Raw genomic sequence first — 24,565 nt, 5'->3', positions numbered from 1 at the left:
ATGTGGAGGTTCTCTTGTCTGCAGGGAAAAGGCGAATACACAATGGAATACGTCAAATACCAGCCCTGCTTATCCAGTACCCAGGAAGAATTAGTTAACAGATACCTAGAAGCAACAGGACAACTTCCTGTGAAAAAGGGCAAGGCAAAGAGCTGATTCCCTGCATGTGAGCTGATCGTGAGGACTTGCCACCAAACTTCTACTGCCGCTAAGCTCTATTGATTTAATGACTCTTTAATATTCAGAGCAGACTACTGAGTTTCATCCTGGATCGATACATCGACTTTATTAAGTCACCAAAAGATTGTTGCTGAAATGTTCACATAGAAATTCCATTAATTAGTCACTGTCTTAATTTAATAAAATGTCTTTAGCTTTACTTTAAAAATTATATTGACTGCACATGTTCTATTTATCCTCCCATGTGAGCCCCATGATAGACAATGCCAGCTGTCCTGTTGCAGAGATACATGAATTCTTTTTAAAACGCTTGTCTTGATAAAAGAATTAGGAAAGCTAAAACTGAAGTAGATTGCTGGAGGCGGGTCAGTCTTTAGGAGCAAATTTATCATGCGTTTCAGAAAGCGTCCCATGAAAAGCAGTTCATAATTTTAATCGGTTTTCACTTTCCCTGCATATTCAGTACCTTCTCCCTGCTACACAGAATAATTCTGAAATTGACCAACTCGTGTAAAATAAGACAGCGTACACAAAATGTACCGGTATTCATTTTATTGGAGATGTTAAAAGTTAGCATCAACTCTTTTATTTTCAAAACTTAAAATATTTTATCAAATATTTATTTAAAATGGCAGTTTTAAGAAACTTAAAAGACATTTGTTTATATATTAAATTTGTCTCATACAAAGTTACCTCCTACCAGAAACTTGGTGACAAATCAGTAGTTTTTACATATATTCTTTTCATTAAAAAAAAAGGTTTTCAGAAGTTTTAGCAAAAATATTTTTTTCTTGTCAGAAATTACAAAGAAAAGAGGATATTTATGGTAGCTCAGAAGTGACTAGTGCAAAGCTTTGAAATATGCGGTAACGATTTATATAGAAGAATCACAACAGTGGTTTTGGAATATTAATGGAAGGTCATCTACACCTTCGCCAAAAAATGTTTACAGCTTTTTAATGCAGGCGTTCTTCCTACTTAAAAATTACTTTCATCATATTGAAGTATGACCCCATTAGCAGATCCCTCTTCCACCCCAGAACCATCTGCAGATTCTGAAGAGTCGTCCTCTGAAGAGCAGTCATATTTCACTCGTGCCGTCAAGCCAGGTCTCCAGGCAACACGCACATGGCAGGTAAGGTTCTAGAGAAGCATGCAAAGTAATCAGCATTTATGTAGCACTGTTGAGTGCTTGAATGCCCAATTCTACACTTAAATACTCTGAAGTCTTATAGTCATTTATTTACTTAGATCCCACCTTTTCCCCCAGACAGACAAAATAGAAAAAAAACCCAGTAATTAAAAAGCAATTAAATAGTAATGGAATTAAAACTAACTATTCAAGCGTACAGATAATGGGCCATAAACATTTAACGGCACAAACCCTTTCGTTAAAAACAGTCAATTCCTCAAAGCCTGTTAACATAAGACTTCACCTGCCAGTGGAAGGACTAGCTTCTTTTAAGCAGAAGTCCCAAAATCTGGGAGCAGCCACTGAGAAGGCCCTCTCCCACCAAGCTTGCCACTTATAAGTCCCATTAAGTTTAGTGGAGATTACTCCCCAGTGAAAAGGGTACAAGGTTGCACAGTCCCATTGAACACAAATAAGACTTGCTTCCAAGTAGATAGATAAGCCCGCTTACTAGGGATCAAACCCTATTGAATTTAGGGGGACTGCTGAATAAACACATAGGATACTGAAGCTTTTTATTCTGTTTTACTGAGCCTGAGAGAGAGAACAACTTGGCAGGCCACATAGTGAATTCATGGCTGATGCACTCTAATTTCAGCTCAGTTTCTTAGCCACTTACTATGCTAGTTTTCAAAGTAGATGATTGCTGCACAATCACACTTATTACATGAGTGAGAAGCAAGCATATGTATTGTAGTATTCTTACCTCTGAGGAATCACTTGTCAGCTGAGCGGTGTAGTCAACTTCAAAGAAAGTAATGTACTTTCTTACCTGGGCAGGAAACTAAGTTAGAAAGAAAATGGTCAATCAAAAATTCCACTTAAAAAATGCAGTGATTTGCATTCAGTGAAATATGAAAGAAACTGTTATTTGATCCAGGGATGGTGGAGGTGGCTCTATGCAATTTTGTGTTTCATGTTACATCAGCAAAAACTACCTGTTTTTATTCCAAGTGCAGTCAAGAAGTGCCATAGCATTTCTGGTATACACAACAACGCTTCCTTAGGACATCCACACACCCCTCCACTGCTTTTGCAACTAGCTTGAAGCTACTGTTGTTTATCCTTGCTTATTGCACTAAGGCTGTGCCCGATCTTGGAACTTACCGTATTTTTCGCTCTATAAGATGCACTTTTCCCCTCCTAAAAAGTAAGGGGAAATGTGTGTGCGTCTTATGGAGCGAATGCAGGTGGGAGGCTCTGCTCAGCGCTCCCTTTAAAGAGCTGCACACACGCTCCGCGCACTCTTTAAAGGGAGTGCGGCTCTTGGGGGAAGCCTTCCTCCCGCTGCCCAGGAGAGGCTGCGCGCGGCTATCCCATAAGCCAAAACAGCAAGAGGCTACAGAAGCCAGATCCCTCTTGCTGTTCTGGCCTCTGGGATTCAGATTTTTTTCCCCTTGTTTTCCTCCTCCAAAAACTAGGTGCGTCTTATGGAGAGAAAAAATACGGTTCTTGATAGCATCACATTTGTGTTTGCATTTGATGGCAGAGAAAAGTGAGCCGCCCTTTTTTTTTTAGCTTAAAACATACTTACCAGGGAGTAAGCACCACTCGACTGCGTCCAGCCAGTCCATCACTCACACACACACACCCCTCCTCCTCCGTACAAAGGCAACACCAAGACTAAGGAGGCTGACAGGCACCGCACCCCTTAGACTGGCTGTAAGTAAGGAGGTAGACAGATGGAAGGTTGTCCGAGGGCACAATGAGCTTTGCCCCCGCTGCTGCTGAGGTCTGCAAAATCTGCTGCACAAGGCCCGTTTTCCCCTTGTGCAGGCGTAGAATTTCACCTACCCACGGCTTCAAATTTGTCACTTGTGTCACGGTGTAACTTCTGTGTTCAGATGATTTCTCCCATGAGATGTAACTGTTTCCAATGGCGGCCAAATTCTGCAGAAGATCCTGAGAGGGCTTGTTGCCATCTGCGGACAGAAAAATAGTGTGTGTATGTGTTTGTGTGTGTTTTTAAGGGAAAAGGATAATGAGATTCTTTTATGACAAGCAGACTGAGGCTCTCCTGGGGTCCTGTGACGGCTGCTCAAGGCCTAGTTGCATATGCTGCTAGCCCCCCCCCCGGGGAATTTTAAGAACGAGGGTGAGAAGAGTTGCCAATATTAAGAATGGCAGAGCTGGCCTGATCGTGCTTCCATTTCTTGGAAAACAAAAATCCATTTATCTCCGGTGAACTTTGGAAAAACAGATTATGTGAGTTTTTGCCTCACTTCGGCTTCAGTAGGAGGAAGCTGGCTGCAGAAAGCACCAATTTGACCACTATAGCTCAGTGGCAGAGCATCTTCTTTGCATTGAGAAGATCCCCAATTCAATTCCTGGCGTCTCCAGGTCGGGATGGGACAGATCCTGGGAAGCGGCTGCTAGTCAGTATAGACAATGCTGAGCTAGCTGGACCTCTAAATATACCGTATTTTTCGCCCTATAGGACGCACTTTCCCCCCTCCAAAAATGAAGGGGAAATGTGTGTGCGTCCTATGGGGTGAATGCAGGCTTTCGCTGAAGCCTGGAGAGCGAGAGGGGTCAGTGCGCACCGACCCCTCTCGCTCTCCAGGCTTCAGGAAGCTATCCGCAAGCCTTGCAAGCCCGGCGGGAGGTCCCGCGGGCTCGCAAGGCTTGCGGGCAACAGCCTGCAGCCCACAAGCTCAGGGGATAGTGGGGAGGCGGAGCGCAGCCACCCCGCTATTCCCCGACCTGATCTGGAGGCTGGCGGGGGGAGAAGCAAGCTTACTTCTCCCCATCGCCAGCCCCATAAGCTCGGGGGACAGCGGGGCAAGCCGCTGCCCCACGGAGGCTAGAGAGGCTGTCCCTGAAGGCAGAAGAGGGAGATGGAGCGCTCCATCTCCCTCTTCTAGCTTGGGGATGGCTGCGCAAACCTGGGGGGGGGATTTCCCCCCCTTGATTTCCCCCCCAAAAAACTAGGTGCATCGTATGGGCCGGTGCGTCCTATAGGGCGAAAAATATGGTGGTAATAATAATAATAATAATAATAATAATAATAATAATAATAATAATAATTTATTACTTGTACCCCGCCCATCAGGCTGCGTTTCCCTAGCCACTCTGGGCGGCTTCCAACAAAGATTAAAAATACATTAAAATGCCACACATTAAAAACTTCCCTGAACAGGGCTGCCTTCAGATGTCTTCTAAATGTTAGGTAGTTTTTCTCTCTGACATCTGGTGGGAGGGCGTTCCACAGGACGGGTGCCACTACGGAGAAGGCCCTTTGCCTGGTCCCCTGTAGCTTTGCTTCTCACAATGAGGGAACTGCCAGAAGGCACTCGCCGCTGGACCTCAGCGTCCGGGCAGAACGATGGAGGTGGAGACGCTCCTTCAGGTATACTGGGCTGAGGCCATTTAGGGCTTTAAAGGTCAACACCAACACTTTGAATTGTGCTCGGAAACGTACTGGGAGCCAATATAGGTCTTTCAAGACCGGTGTTATGTGGCGACTTCCAGAGTTCTTGAATTCTGCTAACACATTTCTCCCCCACCATGCCTTTTTCCAAATGTCAGGAGCTGATTTGCAACAGCCCCCCTTTAAAAACATTTTGGGTGTGGGAGAGGCGAAGGATGAACTTTTATACAAATGAACATATATGTGCTACTTAGAAAGGAAAGAAAGAGACAGACTGCTTCACGGACTCATAATCATCTTGCCAATATGCATGTCTGCCATGCAAGCTGTGAACCTGAGGGAATGCCAGAGGTGAAGGACCTACTGCGACTGCTCTTAGCATCCTGCTTTTCCACCCACAAAGACGCTTTGGCCAAGCACTGCGCTGGGCTGAAAGGAAGGAAGTGGTTCCTCTTTGTGTGCAAATCACATAGAGGGACCAAGTTCCTTATTCATTAGGAACTCAAAAGGATTAAGCCTCAGCAACTTGGCTACCCTTCTGCCTTCTCCCACAGTCAGAAAAAGAAAGGGGAAATAGCTACTGATTACTAAAGAAGAAAGCCCTCGTGTTACTGGACTTGCAAACCACAGGCAGCTGTAACAAGTGCAGGATCACGGCATTCGTCACTAGTTTTCCTGGCATCTCTTATCAGTCCAGGGTCATGCAACATTGATTAATTTTGCTAACTGGAATGAGAGATACCATAGAGATCATTTGCAAGAGATATACCTCTGATGCTGTGGAACAAGGCGACGTCTTGTAGCATATTCTGCGGAAGATGGCCTATGCCCTCTGGGTCTTTGCTGTGTGGGCACACAATATCAACCTTCGGTTTAGGCTTTTCTCTCTGGTACCGAACAGTTGCAAGGCATGAGCCTAGATTTTGCTTAGGGGGAAAAAACAAAAGACAAAATGATGCTATTTACTTCCAATTGAAAGGCTTTTACATTACCACATGCCCGGTCCAGAGAACCCACTAGTGAGTCCAAGAAGCACATTCTGAGAATAAGTGCTGCATAAGCAAATAATTTCTGGAGGCAAAAACTAGGCTGGGTGCGTGTGCTGGGTCAGAAAACAGTAAGTGGGGGACACATTAACCCTTCTTCCACATGCTAGAATGTCAATCTGGACTCCTAGTCTTCTAGGCTTAAAAACAGCTGCAACCAAGTCATATGTTCTGCTTATACAGAACAATTTTCAGCAGGTGTCTAGAAGGCAAAAGGGAATCCATTATAGCCAAGGGTTGTGCAGACCCTTGTTTGCCAATAGGTCAAGCACCAAGAAGCCACAACAGGTTTGTTGCTTTCACTGTGGATAAGAGAAGTGACTTGGGCAGCGGCCAGTGATTATCAAAGGAAGACTCAGCAAAAACATATCTGGGAAGTACCACATGTGATACAAAGTTCCATTTTATTGTGCAAACTTACCCCGGACTTAGCATCTTTTGTAGCAAACTTCAGGGAGTACTTGCGCTCAACTCCTGGGATAAACTGGAAGAGAAAGAAGCAACAGTTGCACTTCACAGCATTTTTTTTTAAAAGAACAACAATGAATCCAGAGGCATAAAAAAGCCCCCTAGAAGCATCACATTATACTCATACTTAGAATTCAAATGATGTCCTGCTGCAGGTTCAAAGTTGGAAACTTGATTGAAAGAAATTGTTCAAATGAGCCCTTTTGTGTGGCGATTTAAATCAAACCTTCCTAACAAATGTTGTGGGGTTTGTTTGTTTGTTTTTTTAAAAAGAATGATAAATATGTAGCGAACTTCTCCTTAATTTATACGTTGTAAGAACTTGTCTGCATGATCCAAAAACAAAACTTCCTTTCCAACCCTCAGTAAAACTTTCAAAAGGTCTTTTTTGGTTTCTGCTTGCCTAAGAGAGGCTGCATTCGTATGATTATATCTTGGCTTATTACTTCAAGGTATTCACAACCATTTTGTCTGCACACACAAGCCCCTTCACATGAGCTGTGATTAGACCACAAAGTTTCTAATTGAACATCAGGAAGAACTGGCTGCAGTTACAGGCACAAGGGCAGAATGGGAGCTATCCAATTAATTGGCAGCTGTAGCCATCCAACTTCATGATGAAACTAGCTGTGTGTGTCTGTACAGGGCTTAATTTCCATGCATCTCCACAGTTATTTAAAAATGTTTGGCCATTTGGAAACAGTCCAGTGAACGACACTGACCTGGTCCCTAAACTCTTGTCCAAAACAGCAGGTACATTTTCAAGCACCATTTCTGCATATCCCGAAAGGATGCAAGCTAGACAGATAAGGAAGGGTGAGGGAATTCCAGAACGGCTTGCTAGAGAGTTTAGACCTTGACAATGCACTGCTTGTTTTATAGGCTCCTCGCTAGCAAAGAAATGCACTGAGGAATCATTTTACCTCTGCAAGATTAATCTTTCAATACAGAAAAGAAGAAGCAGAAAAAATACTGCTTCAAGAGATATCTAGCTTCAGGCATTACATCTGGCCACTGAATACTGTTCAGGTTTTAATAAATGTCACTTATTCATGTATTTGTTTAACAGCATTTCTAGCCCTGGTAGCATCACATTGCTTAGACGCCCCTATCTGTAAAAATGATAGTAACATGGTGTTCTGTTAGGGCTGAACAAAGTAACCTGAGGAATCATTATATAGCTTTTTATAAGCCAAGACCCTGGTGTAGGGTTGCCATATATCCGGAATTTCTTGGACATAACCTGAACACTACATTTGGCAGCAATGTCCAGGCAGAAATCATCTCTCCTCTCCCCCCACCAAAAAAGCTGTCCAGATTTTCACTGTTTGAAACATGGCAACCCTACCCTGCTGGTTCAGATATAATGCTAAGTATGGTTAAATGCAGAGTATTGGGATGCGGGTGGCGCTGTGGGACGTGGGTGGCACTGTGGGTTAAACCACTGAACCTAGGGCTTGCCGATCAGAAGGTCGGCGGTTTGAATCCCCGCGACGGGGTGAGTTCCCATTGCTCAGTCCCTGCTCCTGCCAACCTAGCAGTTCGATAGCACGTCAAAGTACAAGTAGATAAATAGGTACCGCTCTGGCGGGAAAGTAAACGGCATTTCCGTGTGCTGCTCTGGTTCGCCAGAAGTGGCTTAGTCATGCTGGCCACATGACCCAGAAGCTGTACACCAGCTCCCTCTGCCAATAAAGCGAGATGAGTGGCACAACCCCAGAGTCGGCCACGACTGGACCTAATGGTCAGGGGTCCCTTTACTTTTACCTTTTTATGGTTAAATGCAGAGGCAGTTTGAGGGTGGCACGACTGGTATGGCTGCACTGGGCACTGCTTTGCGGGGGGCACCAAAATAATGCTCCAGAACAGAGTGCAAGAGGCAGCAATGGGGGGAAGATTTTAGTGTCGCACGGGGCGCTGCTGAAATTTGAGAGCCCAATGTTAGCATCATGTGAGTCTCTGGCTTGTATACTCCTCCTCCAGCATCGCTAGGAGAAGGCAATCAGAAGCCTTCATTTCCATTTCCAACCAACCATAGTTTGTCGGTGCATTCAATGGTATAGTGGCAAATTCAGAGGTTCAGGGTCCCTTCCTGATAGTCACGTCTCTGTTTAAAATTACCAGAAGTAAGCTGAAAACTTAACTTTGTTTATATTAGTTAGAACAGGATGTTTAAACATGCTGTGGTAAAACATAGTCAGCAGTCTTGATCAAATTTAGTGATAGGCTGATCATCGGAGAGATAAAAAGTCGTTCTAATAAAATCCTTTATAGAGCTAAAGATCAGTGTAAGTAAAAAAGGACTATTGCTTTTTAAAGTGAACGCTTTGTGGTTATACACAGCATTTTTATAACAGTGATGTTTCTCAGGGCAGTTCATGTGATAAAATACGAGGTAAAAACACAACTAAATACTTAAAACAAAAACAACAAAACAATAAATGCACCACCACCTCAAAGACATTTAAAAGGTTGTAGAATATTAACCAGTCAAAAGGCCTGGTTGAAGAGGAACATTCTATAAGCAATATTATCCACCAATGTCCAGCCTCCTTTGAAAATTTAGAATATCAAGTCATACAGGAAGACAGACAAGTTTATGTATTATACAAAGGTGTTTGCCAGTTTCAAAAGATGTGTGCTGTTTAAAAACTACTTCTTTTTGTCAGTCTGTTACTAACAGCACATTATCCTCTGAGTGATAATGTATTGCTTATCCCTCAGTGATGATCCTGACTCACAAGCAAACCCCTACAACTGCATTACTATGTCTGACATTTTACATCAGCAAGCAGGCTGTCTCTGGGTCAAACTAGACCTGACAAAGGAAATGGAAACGTGAGACTCTCTCTATGGTCTCATTAAAATGCCGTAAATAACAGCTGCTTTGGTAAAGGGTGTGAAGTGAAACCCGCCAACTTTAGGACCACAGGGCTGCTTTCAAATTTTGTCATACTCAAAGCAGACCCACTGAAATCAGTGGATTTAATAGGAGCTATTCGCATCTTCATAATAAACAATGGAAGCTAAGCACATTTTTTACAAGGCAGCCCTTATAAGGTAAAGGGACCCCTGACCATTAAGTCCAGTTGTGGCCGACTCTGGGGTTGCAGTGCTCATCTCGATTTATTGGCCAAGGGAGCTGGCGTACAGCTGTGGCCATGTGGCCAGCATGACTAAGCCACTTCTGGCGAACCAGAGCAGCGCACGGAAACACCATTTATCTTCCTGCTGGAGCACTACCTATTTATCTACTTGCACTTTGACGTGCTTTTGAACTGCTTGGTTGGCAGAAGCAGAGACCGAGCAACAGGAGCTCACCCCGTCAAGGGGATTCGAACTGCCAACCTTCTGATCGGCAAGTCCTAGGCTCTGTAGTTTAACCCACAGCGCCACTCGCATCCCCTCCCTTATAATGTACTGCCACATTAAAAAATACTCACCCTAAAGCAAGTTCCAGGAAATTAGCTTGTAAGAGCAGGATTGAGGTTGACATTTGGGGAACTTGCTTAAGGGACATTTTGTGTGGGGTTTTTTTGGGGGGTGTGTGTGAAAGTGGCAGGGCAGTCCCCCCCAAAATGCCCCTCTCCTCAGTATCTTCTTATATGGTAATCCTAGATATATTTGCATGGGAGGAATTCCCTTTGCGCCCAGTAGGGCTTTCTTCTGAATAGGAATGCCTATGGCCGAGTTGTTAGTTGTGTTAGTCAATAAGGCCCACCGTTTACTTAATGAGACTTATTGCCTAATAAGTGTGTTATAGGATTGCAGCCTAAGTCAACTGAAATCAATGAAGTTTGCTTAAGAATTGTGTTGTATAATGCCCTAGGTGTAGAACAGGGATTGGTAGAAGTCAGATTAAAAGCAGAGAGGTGGGGGCAGAGTTAAAAGACAGCCAAATTCTGTCCCGGATCAGATTCCTATCTTTTAGATAGCTGCTTACTAAGGGAAAGTTTGGCAAGCCCAGCTTCTAATATCACTGTGCTATGCTCTGCATCGGAGCACTCAAGGAATGGAAGCTCTGTCCAAGAGGAGATCTGGCAGCTGGAAAGAAACAATAATGAATTTCACCACTGCAAAGCAAGCTGGATATCTGGGAAGTGAAGGAATCCCCATAATGAATCGTCTCCTTTTATATTCAAAAGGAGGGAAACTCAAAACATCCAAAACGGAATCGTTTTCAAGATTGTTCCAGCATGAGAGAGAGAGAGATCAGTAATGGAGTCTACCGAGATATGATTCGCACAGCTTTTTTCCATACAACCCAATGATGGTTGTGCAAAACCTCCACACAGCCAGTTGCCACTTCCTTTGTTTGCTGTTGGGTTAAGAGTTGTATACAATAAGATTGTGGGCATAAAACTAGGGCATTGCTTAGATCAGAATGGTATAGTTGATAGTGTATTGGATCTGGACTGATGAGACTTGGGTTCAAGCTCAGTGACAAACTTATTTGTGTGATGTGGAGCAAGTCACACTCTTGAGTTATGAGGCTAATGTAATGTTAGTGCAACATGTCGGGTGAGGGTAATGTAGGTAAAATGGGGGGGCAGAGCTATTTAGGGGAAGGGCAAGAGTTTAAAAAATGGTGGTGGTGGGATAAACTGATTTACCATGGCCACAATGACATCCGTGCTTGAAATACTCCCACAGCAACATCCAGAAAATGGTGCCAACAAGCACTTGCAGGCTTGACGTTGCAACCCAGAGGGATCACATTGTAGAAGGATACTTCCTTCCATTGGGTGTGTGAGCTGCAGGAACATTGTCTGAATCAAATGCAATTTCTATCAGAGGGGTTAGCTAGGTTGGTCTGTTGCATTAAAAAAAAAAGGAGCCAAAAGCCTTGTGGCACGTTGAGGACTTAGCAGATTTCTTGTGGCATAAACTTCCTGACACGAAAGTGTAAAGAGTGAACACCCCTTAGGTTACAGGCTAGAAGCTGCCAAATTCTAACCCCAAAGAGGTCCATGCCTGTAAAAAGGATATGGCAGGTGGGCATAGGTTGGCAAGGTGTATGGACAATCTTTTGTAGAAGATAACTGTCATTTCGAGGAGCTAGTGATCTAGCATGGTTATCTCTTCCTGCCTCTGTTTACTTCCCCTCTATCTCTTGTTCTGTTCTTTGATGGCTGAGAACAGCCTTTAATTTGTTGGAAAGAAGTGATAATGCAGGGTATCTTCCGACCTTCTTTGATTGTAGACATTGTTTGGAGGAATGTGCAGTATTGGAAGAGGGGGCTAGCAAAATAATAATCTGCACTAGCTAGTAGAGCAAGGCACATAGGCTAACAAGTTAGCTACCTATAAATCAGATGCATTTTGGGCATAGTTCTGAGAAGCTCACGCATGAACTGATGGCCAGTGGGTCGTGCAAACGAAGGCTACCTAGGGGTCACTTGGCCACTTCTTGAAGGCTTCCCAGTGGCAGATCAAAGCCCTTGCTTGGTAATGTATATAATGCTTGCTGTTTAGAACAAGATCTTTAATCTTCTCACTCCCTTGTGTTTGTATTGCTTCTGAATCTCATTAAAAGAACCTCCTTGCATTTAGCAAGCCACAAGGTGACATCTACCATGCCAAGCAAGTATATATGGAGTCCCTGGAACTGGCAAGTATTTATGCCAAGCTGGAATCAAAGAGGTAGAGGGTTCTGAATAGGTTCTTTGAGCACATGAAATTGTGCTGCGTCTTCTCCACTGCCGCTGCCACCACCACCTGCCCTGCTCCCAAAGCAGTAGGTCTTTCCATAGAAGAATAGCTTCAGATCCAACTTCATCCAAAGAAACACACTTTTGATGAAGTCCAAAGGCTGGAAATGTTAACAAACACCCTCCTTCAATCCTGGCCAGACAGCTGGTTTGTTTTGTAAAACATTACAAAGAATGCTTACTCTTGTCTTTTTCTACCCAGCGAATACCTCTGAAATACAACAGAGGCTGGGGAGGAGAGAAAACATTGCCCCAGGCTTTTTGCTGCCTGTTTAAGAATATTTCTTCAGATTTTCAAAGGGACAGAATGGAATACAAGATTTATTATTCAAGTGGAGATTAGAGCCAGCAGCAGATCTTAGGAGAGCTTTGGTCTTAACCCACTTGGACTAGTTTTGCAGGGGGCTCTTTGAGATCTTCACAAGTGAGGCTGAATATGTTTATCCTTTGCTGTATACAGCCTCATCAGCACTTGGCTGTGCCAGAGATCCAAACAACAAGCCTGCTTTTTCATTAGCGTGCTTGGATAGCACAACATACCCCTGGCTTTACAATTTTATTCATTAGCAAACATTGCCTGTTTGGATAACATAATTTTTTTGAAAATGTGTGAATGGCTTTCATCACGAATTCCCATTCTCTTTGCTGCTGACAACTGAGCCTTTGTATGGTTTTGAGTGGGTGGGGGAGGATGTAGACTGTATGCAAAGACCCTTCTAACTCCTGGATCCAGCAAGTGTTAAAATATAAGCCAGGCTAGTTTCCTGTGGCGATAGCCTGGGAGATGGGCCATTCCCTTAAAAAAGGAAGGGGTCTCTGTGTGAGACGGCAGATGGGTGGGGTCACCTTCCCAGCTAATGGTTAGTTAGAAAGAGAGTTTGGAAGTGATGTGACCTAGAAGGAAAGCAGCAAGCTAGAGTTCGAGAGCAATGTTTGGTTTCTGTTTGAATCAAAGGCTATGGCTATGGAAGAAATAAGACCCTTTTGGTGGTGTTAATACTGTGAACCCCTCCATCATAGGCTTGTGTGTGTGTGTGTGTGTGTGTGTGTGTGTGTGTGTGTGTTAAATAAACCATATATCATAAAGACACTACAATCTCTGCTGTGCCTCATACCTGAAACCCCTGGAAACTCAAACCACTTGGATATTGGCACACAAGATACTAAATTGAAAGTTCCTTTAGGAAACATTGGCAAAGTGGCTACTCTCTCTTTGTACCCAAAATAAATAAATTACTTTTAACATTCTGAAACAGCTGTATCTCATTGTGTGATCATGGCTGCAAAATGTTATGTTGTCAAATTCATATGCCTCTCATTATACTAGAAAACTCAGACATCCAATGGGAAGGAAATGCAAGGCATACGAAAGGAAATGATTTTACAAAGGAATTAATTAATTTATGAAATTCACCGCCACAAGATGTCGCAACGGACTTTAAAATATGATTAGGCTATCACTGCCTTGTGGGCTTCCCATAGGCATTCGACTGGATACTAAGGGGGAAAGATCCTGGTCTAGACAGGCCTCTGGCCTGACCCAGTTGGGACTATTCAATCACAAATGTACAAGGCAGTGCAAGAAGGAACCAATCACATTAAACCGATCCAGTTTTGCTTGGAAAAAGCCATTAGCCAACTTTGAATTATGGTTTTGTGCTAAACCCTACCGTTCATATATGATCCAAAGTCATAACAATACCATTTTAATGCCATTATAACTGGGAGATGCTAGAACAATCAACAGCATCTCAAAATGTGTGACAAATGCCAGAGGGAATACCTGGTCCAATGTGTCCTTTATCTCCTTTTCTATGATGAGGAAGTGAGAACTTTGCCTACATACTGCTGACTGGGAGTCTACACAGATTAACTAAGGGCAGATTCATACTACAAGTTACTACAAGATTCATACTGCAAGTTAATTTATTCTTTAGGACAGAACGGACTGGTAACTTAACAATGGATTAAACAGTACGTGATCAGGCTTAATAACAGCCCCCAATATGTGGCTCTTCTGGAATTTGTGATGGATGCGATTCATCTGCAAAACTGCCCCTTAAGAACCACTCATCAGGGTTTAAAGGGACCACAGCAGCAATGCAGTGTCATAAGTCAGAACAGCTGGGCACTGCAGGGTGGGGGAACCTTCCTATCGTTAGCCTCTGCCCTGGTACCAGAATTTTTTGCTGCTGAAGGCACTCAACAGACACACCTAAAGAGACCTGGATGCCTTGAAGAAGGAACTCCACCCACCCAGTAAAGTAGTTCCATCTGGCTGCTTGTAACCACTTCTGCATTCGATGGGGAGGGGGCACTCCTGCTGAGGTTCACACCTCCAATTGTCCCTTGGGGGAAGCTGCAAGCACCAGCCCTATTCCAGCCTCTTACCTCTTTTTTTTATGAGTGTGGCTGTGCTCTGAGGGTTCTGGGGTTTTGTCAAACTAACTTTTGCCTCCCCATCTTGACAAGAAGAGAGTGCAGGATGAGAGTCACTTCCTTTTTCTTTCATCTCTTATCTGCAAAAGCCAAGGTATGACTCATGGTGCTAGGGCAGTGTCTTCCTCCGGAGACTCTCTCTTTTCTTCTTTTATTTCAGATTAGACTGGGGAGTTGATCTTTTGGGGAGCGTAGGTGGTAGTCATGGGTTCTTTGAGAGTAGGATAACATCAGCTTGTACATTGTCTGTTGGCCTAGGCATAACTTTTCTTAGAATCAAAGTTGGAAGGGACCATCAGAATCACGTAGCCCAACCTCCTGCAATGCGGGAATCTTTTCACCACCCAACATAGAGCTTGAACCCACAACCCTGAGATTGTGACTCAGGCCCTGACTGAGCTATTTTGCCTGCACTTGTAAATATATTGTACTGACTGCTTAGATTACTAGAGTTGTATTTTTTTCTGCTTAGATCTTGACATTGGCATTATGTTAATTGCTATTTTAAGGCCATGAGGGTTTTGGTGGTGGTTCTTTTGCTTAGCTGCTTTAGGCCTTCTTTAGAAGAAAAAAGCAGTGTGCAAATTCTGAATATTATGTGATCTCCATCTCACAGTATGGTATACAAACCTCAAATGCTCCTCCACCCCAATGAAAAATGATTACAGAGTTCCAGCTTCAAGCATTGTGTTTGCAAAATGCGGCTTAATGGAAAAAGGAAGTCACCAAGATTTCCAACATAAAAAACTCGTGTTATTTGAATTAAGCAATTTTCTTGCTAAGTATTCACTGTTTGACATAATAACTTAGCACTAAGAAAGCGGCTTCCACTAAGGTCTGCTAAATAAAACTGTAGCTCCTTCAAATCAAACACAGACACTGAAATATTTCACTGCCAAGGCAACACCAGGATAAAGCATCCCATCTGGAGCAGTTGTGTGTAACAGAAATTTTAGGACCCTGCCCCCTTGTCTTTCTAAATAGTTCACAAGTGCCCTCTTGGAAACATTCTTCAGGAACAATGCTAAAACTTTCAGTCTAGCAGCTTTGCCAATGACTCCGCAGAGTTGGGGGGACAAATTTCTGGTGAACTCATGATTCAAAGTACCAATGAAAAGAACATCTGGACACTAGGAGTCATCAGTTCTCTGGAAATGTGCAGTTTCAGCCCAAGCTGTTCCCATCCTATCACAAGAACTTAAGAGTCCTGCTAGTTCAGACCAAAGTTCTATTTAATCCTTCATCCTGCCTTCACAGTCCCTTCTTCTTCTTTTTGAATGTAAAACATTTAATTTAAAAATGTTGACACTACAATATATAAAATAGCTATTATAAATGCACATAGTGTATTCTATAGCTGCCAGGTTTATGTTTTTAGGAAACTGTAAGTTACACTGTGGTTAAGACTTGTAGTTTTACCCTTCTGAAAGTCCACATTATATCACAGCGATGTGTGGTCAGACTTAACAGCCCCAATTGTTAAACACTTGCATCAAGTTATAATCAGTTTTATTGCAAAAAGACCCTGTACACATTTACATAAATTCTAGTACCCTACAATTTTAGCTACCCAACAAGTCATTAACATACAGAAACATGCATGAAAAGCAAGAAAGATCACCCATCCCTTCTGCATATTAGCAACTTGTCACTGTTGAGCAACAAAGCTCACATCACTGAGTTTTTATGTGAACAGTCCCTTCTATGGGAAGCTTGCAAGCAGGCCATGAGTGCAACATTACTCTCCCCAGCTGTGTCCTGCAGCAACTGGTGTCCATTTTCAACCATGAATAAGCTTATCCCGCATCCCTTTTAAAGCCCTTCAAGGCATTGCACACACTCCCATATACTCCGCAACCAGTGTACTCCCACAGCTGGTTTCAGAAGCAGCGTACACACAGCATTAGCCACAATCCATATCTCCCTGGGCATCTATCCTCTTGTTTCTTATGAAGTATTGTGTTTTGATGAGTTTTCCCCTAGGCCAGTTGGGATGGCTCACTCAGTAGAGAGTGAGACTCTTAATCTCAGAGTCAAGGGTTCAAGCCCCATGGTGGGCAGAAGATTCCTGCATTGCAAAGGCTTGGATTAGATCTCTGACATCCCAGGATTCTAACCCAAATTGAGAAAAACGAACAATCTAGCTGCATTATAAGCCATTCATGTGAATGCAGTTGGTGACCATCACTACAAGCCTGCATTATGCCAGAGCATCACACATGTTGGCCACACTCCCAGCAGGCAGAGCAAACAAATTGCCCTGGAGCCCAGCTGAACTTTCCAGCTCCACTCTCTCCAGCTTGAGGGTCTTCCTGCTACCTTACCTTACCAAGCAGCATGTTACTGCAAATCAAGTGCAGGTGTGCATGGAGAGGACCCAGTGGGCTCACCCACATGGTAAACTTCTGTGTGACGGTCCGCCTTTTCTTCAGTTTACAAGTAAATTCCATAGTACTGTACATAGAGCAAGCGGAGTTGCCAACTTTTTTTCTGGCGAGTCAGACAGAAGTTTTACAGGTGAAGCTTTCCCCAGAAAGGAGCTGAACACACACACAACTGCCTACTATACATTTCTGCCACCTCAAAAGGCACAAAGGCTGGGGGGGGGGCAACATTAACAGAGGATTTCCATAGGGGGAACCATTTCAGTCTGCTCTGCAGCAAAAGCTGTCTTGTGATGCCTTAAGGACTTGACACAGTCAGAAGCTGCTTTTGCAGAATAGAGTCCACTCCATCTGCAAAGGACCACAAAAGGCTCTGTTCCAGACACTGCGCGTGGATTTTGGAAAAAGCCCCTCTCTTGGGTTTGGCCAGGATTGGGGGTGGGTGGGGGGCAGAACCTCAGTTAAGCATTTTGTACTGATTTAATTGATTTAGGGGGGCAGCCGCCCCTCCCTGCCCACGCCCATGGGCCCCACTCCCGGTACAAATGCTTACCCCACATGTTACTTAAGCCACGCCCCCTTGAGCGACTCCCACGGCGGCGTTCCAAAGCGCCGTGCCTCTGCCCATGTGCAGAGTGCAGAGTGCGCTTCCCTGTCCCCCTAGACCATTTGGCCCAAGGAGCCCTGCCCTGCCTTACCTTGGCGGACGCCTTCTTGACGTAGGCCAGACTCCGCAGAGAGCTGGGCGAGCTCTGCAGGTAGTTGAAGAAGTCGAGGGCCGTCTGCGCGGGCCGGCGGGCCAGCGCGGTGTAAGGGTTCAGCGACAGCCGAAAGTGCTGCTGCTGCTGCTGCTGCTTCCAGAGCGCTTTCGGCGGCGCCGGGTCGCCTCCCGCGGGCCAGAACAGCGCGAGCAGCGCCGCCAAGACGAGGGTCGTCTCCGAGCGCAGCATCTTCTTCCCCGGCAGGAGGCGGCAAGCGAGTGACTCAGCCGGAGAGGCCGGCCAAGTACAAATAGTGCGGGCTTCCCCTCTCCGGAAGCCGGTCCCGCCTCCTCCCCGCCGCCCGCCGCCTGGCTCCGGCCCCAGACAGGGGGAGGCGCCCTTCGCAGCAGCGCCCACGCCCTGCGGCCTTCCGCTCGCCTCGACCCGCGCCTGGGAGGGCTGGGGCGGATTCTCGGGAAAGGAGCCAGCGACCCCTTTCCCCCCAAACGACAACGTGGTTTAACATCATCCTGCCTTTCCAGAGGAAGAGGCACCTGTTGGATTTGGTCATTTCCAATAGACCAGTGGCGTAGCGTGGGGGGTGCAGGGGGGGGGCCGGCCGCACCGGGCGCAACATCTGGGGGTTAGGGTTAGGGGGCGCAAATCCACGGGTTAGGGGGCTCAAATTACTTGCCTTGCCCCGGGTGCTGACAACCCACGCTACGCCACTGCAATAGACATACACGCCAGGAGCCAGCAGCTGCTTTAAAAAGGCCTCAGTGCACCTTCATATATTTATTTAACTGCTTCCTTTGTTTCTTGTTCGCTTTTATATAATATAGGTAAAGGTAAAGGGACCCCTGACCATTAGGTCCAGTCATGGCCAACTCTGGGGTTGCGGCGCTCATCTCGCTTTATTGGCCGAGGGAGCCGACGTACAGCTTCCGGGTCACGTGGCCAGCATGACTAAGCCACTTCTGGTGAACCAGAGCAGCACACAGAAACGCCGTTTACCTTCCCGCCAGAGCGGTACCTATTTATCTACTTGCACTTTGATGTGCTTTTGAACTGCTAGGTTGGCAGGAGCAGGGACCGAGCAACAGGAGCTCACCCCATTCCAGGGATTCAAACTGCTGACCTTCTGATCGGCAAGTCCTAGGCTCTGTGGTTTAACCCACAGCGACACCTGTGTCACTTTTATACAATATATATTACCCCTATTACACTATCAAGAGTCACCTCACTATAGGTTGCATCTGATACGCTCACTTAATTTGTAAATATAGCAAAAGAATAAAATTCATGAGTTTAAATAGTCTCAAGTGTAAAACGGTAGGCACTGGAAGTAGGTTAGGGTAACAGCCTAAAACGATTAGTCCTAATAAAGGTATTAAGTTTTGCATTATAGTTTAGTTATTCTGTTTCATTTTGTCTTGATTTTTTTCAATGACTGCAGTTGTAACTTTTTATCAAACTTCACTGAACAACCTTTACAAAGTGGCATTTATATATATATATAAAATAACTTCAGCCTTGAGTAGTTTACATTTTAAATTACAATTCCCATCGTTCACAAGCAATGTGTTCTAAATTTACAAAGCATGTGTAGTCACTCTCAAAGTACTATTAATCTGCCTTTAGTGATACATATCCCTGCTTGAAAGCATAGCAAGAAAACAATATGGTCTCCTGCTGAGTGGTACTGAACAGGATGTTATTGGGACTCCAGCTCCCATCATCCCCAGCCAACAGGGATGATGGGACCTATAGTCCCATGATTCCCTCCCCCCATTGTTTTTATTAAATATTTTCTTGGGTTACAGAAGTACATACTATGTCTCTGGTTTCAGTTCATAGAGTCCTTTATAGAGATCTGTTATATTCAAAGTGAGACACTAATGTTTTTGACAGTATAAGGTTGGGGGAGAAGAGAGGTGTGTGTGTGTGTGGGGGGGAGAGATCAGGGTTGGTATTGGTGGGAGAATAGGGCTGCCATCTTTGTTCTGGAAAAATACAAGACAGGTTGGCAGTGGGCAGGCCAGGAGCAAGGGGAAAGAGGGTGTTTCTTTTCTACCTGGTGCCAAAATGACTTCAGAGTAATCCATTACAATCTAACCAGATGGCCCCTCTGGAAGTTGTCACACACACACACACACACACACACACACACACACACTTGTAAAACTAACTGTTCTTTGCAACCCAGAGCTGAAATACATGACACACCCTTTCACACACAAGTACTGTACTGCCATACATGCCGACTGGGGTAATAATAATAATAATAATAATATTAATATTCTACATATTATAATTATATTATGATGAGGTGATGAGCTTTGTTCCGCATGCTAAATTTCTAAAGGGGGTGGGGAATATTAGGGGACAAGGGCAAGCCCTGTGGGAAGCTACTTCTCCCCCAACCTCCTCTCTCAAATACGTATCATGTAGATAACTCTGTTCAGAACTGGGGCTTCTGGGCTACACTGGCACAAAACCGCTTGTCTCTAGAGCCTCAGGACCTGTTGCTCTTTGAGGGATGGGGTCCAGGCCAGTACTCCAAGGCTGCAGCTCTGCAGATGGCCACCTTAACCCAGCCAAAGCTTCGGGAAAGTGGAGGCGACAACAATGTCCAAAACGTTTGCCTTTCTCCTGCCCTCTCCCATTAAATAAAAATGAAAATCCATCTTTTAATTTTTTTGGGTAACAATCACTCTGCTAATAATTGCCAACATGTGTCTTTCTACTGTTGTGGAATTAATCTGGACAAAAACCCAACGTTCTTGTTTTGTTCCCTGGCATTTCGCAACTAGATTTTACGAAACAAGTTGTTTTTAAAGCATCTTCAACTGTGCACACGATTTTCTTTTTTAAAGACTCATTCAGAATTCCACCCTTTCCCCCAGTCTCTGGATAATTGTTTTTCTTTCCATTTATTACACACCAAGCTTGTCCCCATGCCTGGTAAATGAGGAAGGGCCAAAGCTTTGTGGTAGGGGGCCATTGCTTGGCATGAATAAGGTCTTGGGTTCAAACCCTGGTACCTCCAGTTAAAATGGGAAATCTATATTCAGAGGCAGTTATACCTGTGGATACTGAATCCTAGGAATAAGTAACAGAGTTTGTTTGTCAGCTTCTTGGAGAGCATATGGAAGGCACTTTTGAAAAAGAGAATGTTTAATCCGAAGAGTCATGACCGGAAGGAAAATAGCCACTTGCCCTGTTGCCCAAATGCTTGAACAAACAATGATATATTAAGACTTAGTTTCACTTTTCTTGTGCAACACTTGGGTGTGAGTTGCAAAACAACCCTTCTCTAAGTGGAAGTTTTCACCCAAGCACAAAAACGTGCCTTTGATTGATATAGCTGGATGTTGATATAACTGAACCTATTGTCTAATTCGTCAGAGTTTTTCCTCATTGATTTACAATACATCTTGATGGCTGCCAACTAGGCACCACTCTGACACAAGGAGTGATGGGCAAGGAAGAAAAGAACTGATTTTTCACAACCTTTTTTCTTTCTTTCTTTTAAGTGGGCACATTGCTATATAATTGGATTTGTGTGTTTGAGAATTTTGGATTTTCCAGGATAGCAGATTTTACTGTCAACTGTAATAGGGAAATATTTATGGATGGACAATTTCCCACAACTTTTACAGCAAAATATGGGTGATGTAAATGTGAATAGCATGCAGTTGAGGGAACATGAAGAAATATATCATTTGCCTCATAATATAGTTGCAGAAGAATTTTGAAACAAAATAAACTACAGGTCCTGAGAAAATAATTTGTATCTCTCTGCTTTAAAGCTCAAGCAGAAATTTAGCAGAGGAATTATCTTTATCCTCTTCTTCAATCTGCACTCTCCTACAATGTCCATTTAAGACAGGGGTGGGCAAACTAAGGCCTGGGGGCTGGATCCGGCCCAATTGCCTTCTCAATCCGGCCCGCGGAAAGTCCAGGAATCAGCATGTTTTTACATGAGTAGAATGTGTCCTGTTATTTAAGATGTATCTCTGGGTTATTTGTGGGGCCTGCCTGGTGTTTTTACAAGACTAGAATGTGTCCTTTTATTTAAAATGCATCTCTGGGGTATTTGTGGGGCATAGGAATTCATTCATTTTCTTTTTTTCAAAATACAGTCTGGCCCCCCACAAGGTCTGAGGGATGGTGGACCGGCCCACAGCTGAAAAAGGTTGCTGACCCCTTATTTAAGAGATACTTTGCCCAGATAGACACACTTAATGGATCAGTTCTGAATGATACATGAATTTATAAATGCTGGGGTCCCTTTTGAAATATGTGTGAGAAGAATCTAGCAAAGGGTTCCTGGTATGGATTAAATGGAAATGAATTTTGAATTGAAAAACTGGGATTTATCCCATGCACTTGCTTTGCATGCAGCAGGGACCAGGGCCAATCCACGGGAACTCCAAATTGTACTGGGAATGACCTGTTTGAAATCCTGGAGAAACACTGGTTGGAACAGGCAATGCTAACCTAGATCATGGGTAGGCAAACTAAGGCCTGGGGGCTGGATCCGGCCCAATTGCCTTCTAAATCTGGCCCCAGCGTGTTTTTACATAAGTAGAATGTGTCATTTTATTTAAAATGCATCTCTGGGTTATTTGTGGGGCATAGGAGTTCGTTCATTTCTCTCTCTCTCCAAAATATAGTCTGGCCCCCCACAAGGTCTGAGGAATGGTGGACCGGCCCCCTGCTGAAAAAGTTTGCTGACCCCTGACTGAGTCTAATGATCTGACTCAGTATAAGGCAGCTTTCTAAGTGCCTGGCCTTCCTAATTGATTCTGTGCAAATGGATTTTGTAATTTGGACCCAGTGTGCATTGCAGCAAAGGCTATGGCATCAAGATGAGAGGCAGGAAATCCAAGTTATAGATTCAGCCATGAAGCTCACTTGGGTAGACTGTGTCTCTTGGGCTATTTGCAGTGAGGCTAGAACATCACTCCAAGTCCTTGAACAGAATACAGGCGTAAAGATTCATTACATTGGAGTTCATTACTTTATCTTCGTTTCTTCTTTTTGCACTTTCAGAGGAAGTGTGCAGATTGCATCTAATCTAAATGAACCACCATGATGACTTTCCCAGAAATGCGGTTTTTACGCTGTTGCAAAATTGTACATTGGTTAGCTGTGCGCTTCCATTTCTCCAGACTAGCCCTGTTCCTCAGCCCCACTGGTGCTTTCATACCCAGCTCAGTTTCTGTGTTAATAAACCAAAGTTTCTGTTCTCTCTTAAAGCCCCGGCAGGGTGGGGCTCAGTTTTATAGCAGTGCTGGAGGAGCCGATTAACCCTTCCCCTCCATTTTCTAGGTCTAAATTGGCCTCCTGAAAAACTGCTAGCAGTTTTTTTAAAAAAGTTGGTTTTGTAAAAAGAAGCAGAAGCAGCATATTTTTATTAAGCATTTTCAATATATGCAAATAAACAAGTATAAAGAACAGTATGATTTTTAAAAAAGAATACACGGACAATCCCCCACCCCACCCTTAGGCAACAGACAGCCTTGAAACAAATAAACCCAAAGAGCAGAGGACATACAGTACATGTGAAAAAGTTGACGAGAATGACTGAATTACATTATCAGATTATACCATATCTTACTATTGCCTTGTTTCCTGGCAAGAATGACTGCAGAAACATTTCCATGGAAGCAAGAAATCACAACCATTGATTCTTTGACCTTTGGACAGTAGGCTAAGTTCTACACAAACTCTTCCTCTCTTTCCTTCATGCAGACAAGCAAGGTAGAGGTAAAGGTACCCCTGACTGTATAGTTAAAGCTATGTTTTTCCCAGTAGTGATGTAGGGAAGTGAGAGCTGGACCATAAAGAAGGCTGATTGCCGAAGAATTGATGCTTTTGAATTATGGTGCTGGAGGAGACTCTTGAGAAGCCCATGGACTGCAAGAAAATCAAACCTATCCATTCTTAAGGAAATCAGCCCTGAGTGCTCCCTGGAAGGACAGATCCTGAAGCTGAGGCTCCAATACTTTGGCCACCTCATCAGAAGAGAAGACTCCCTGGAAAAAGACCTTGATGTTGGGAAAGATGGAAGGTACAAGGAGAAGGGGACGACAGACGATGAGATGGTTGGACAGTGTTCTCAAAGCTACCAGCATGAGTTTGACCAAGCTGCGGGAGGCAATGGAAGACAGGAGTGCCTGGCGTGCTCTGGTCCATGGCATCACGAAGAGTCGGACATGAATAAACGACTAAACAACAACCCCTGACCATTAGGTCCAGTCGTGGCTGATTCTAGGGTTGCGGCGCTCATCTCGCTTTATTCGCTGAGGGAGCCAGAGTACAGCTTCCGGGTCATATGGCCAGCATGACTAAGCCGCTTCTGGTGAACCAGAGCAGCGCACAGAAACATCGTTTATCTTCCCGCTGGAGTGGTACCTATTTATCTACTTGCACTTTGACGTGCTTTCGAACTGCTAGGTGGGCAGGAGAAGGGATGGAGCAACGGGGGCTCACCCCGTCGTGGGGATTCGAACCTCTGACCTACTGATCGGACACTTCAGCTAGACGAAAACACTCATGGGATGAAGCGCAGCCAGGGAAGGATGTGGTCCGAGGACAGTTATGAGACTCCCCATCCTTGAATAAAAGAATTAGAGAGTTGGAAGGGACCACAAGGCTCATTTAGTCCAATCCCCAGCAATGCAGGAATCTCTTGCCCAACATGGGGCTCGGACCCATGACCCAAAGATGAAGAGTCTCATGCTCTACCAACTGAGCTACATCCATGTCGGTCAAAGGGGATTTGTGGAAGGACAGGCAAAGCTTGAGAAGAGCTCAGCAGACATTCCCTGCTACGTCTCCATTTCTGCACAAGATATAGATCAGGAAAGGAAACAGCCTGGCAGAGCTACAGACGTTTTCATTCAGGTATTTAAATTTTTTTTTTTTAAAAAAAAAAACCACACACCAGGCATATGTACCACGGAAGCATATTCCCACGGAAGCACTTTGTAAGCGCAAATACTATGAAAGGGAAATGGGAAGGTAGCCATTATGAAACTCTGTACATCTTCAGACTGGACTTAA

The 24,565-nt window shown here is 44.3% G+C and overlaps 2 protein-coding genes across 2 annotated transcripts in view; one reads left to right on the top strand and one right to left on the bottom strand.

The window, feature by feature from the left end:
* GFM1 (G elongation factor mitochondrial 1) overlaps positions 1–391 on the top strand; it is a 38,787-nt gene extending 38,396 nt beyond the window's left edge. Inside the window, exon 18 of the mRNA XM_082224141.1 lies at positions 25–391. Coding sequence (XP_082080267.1) covers positions 25–156 — 132 coding nt within the window. The 3' untranslated portion in view covers positions 157–391. The remainder of the gene's footprint in view (positions 1–24) is intronic.
* A 326-nt stretch (positions 392–717) lies between these two features.
* RARRES1 (retinoic acid receptor responder 1) lies at positions 718–17,775 on the bottom strand. The gene is made up of 6 exons (XM_082224632.1): positions 17,489–17,775; positions 6,210–6,272; positions 5,512–5,668; positions 3,167–3,294; positions 2,079–2,144; positions 718–1,323 (listed from the first exon to the last, which is right to left on the bottom strand). Exons 1-6 carry the CDS (start codon positions 17,738–17,740, stop codon positions 1,159–1,161), a joined length of 831 nt encoding a protein of 276 aa, XP_082080758.1. The 5' UTR covers positions 17,741–17,775; the 3' UTR covers positions 718–1,158.
* Between the last annotated feature and the right edge of the window lie 6,790 nt (positions 17,776–24,565).

Source organism: Podarcis vaucheri (assembly GCF_965113315.1).
Source record: "Podarcis vaucheri genome assembly, chromosome: 5".
In the NCBI taxonomy this organism is placed as follows: domain Eukaryota; kingdom Metazoa; phylum Chordata; class Lepidosauria; order Squamata; family Lacertidae; genus Podarcis; species Podarcis vaucheri.
The sequence above is the reverse complement of the archived record's forward strand: the minus strand, read 5'-3'. Positions and strand labels throughout refer to the sequence as shown.

What these genes read in the sequence shown, in the direction of transcription:
- RARRES1 (XM_082224632.1), bottom strand. Translation starts at nt 17,740, where the DNA reads ATGCTGCGCTCGGAGACGACCCTCGTCTTGGCGGCGCTGCTCGCGCTG. An exon ending in TCAAGAAGGCGTCCGCCAAG is followed by an intron (nt 6,273 to 17,488) that starts GTAAGGCAGGGC and finishes TTTCTCTTCCAG; the next exon opens with TTTATCCCAGGAGTTGAGCG. An exon ending in TGACAAGTGATTCCTCAGAG is followed by an intron (nt 1,324 to 2,078) that starts GTAAGAATACTA and finishes ATGCTTCTCTAG; the next exon opens with AACCTTACCTGCCATGTGCG.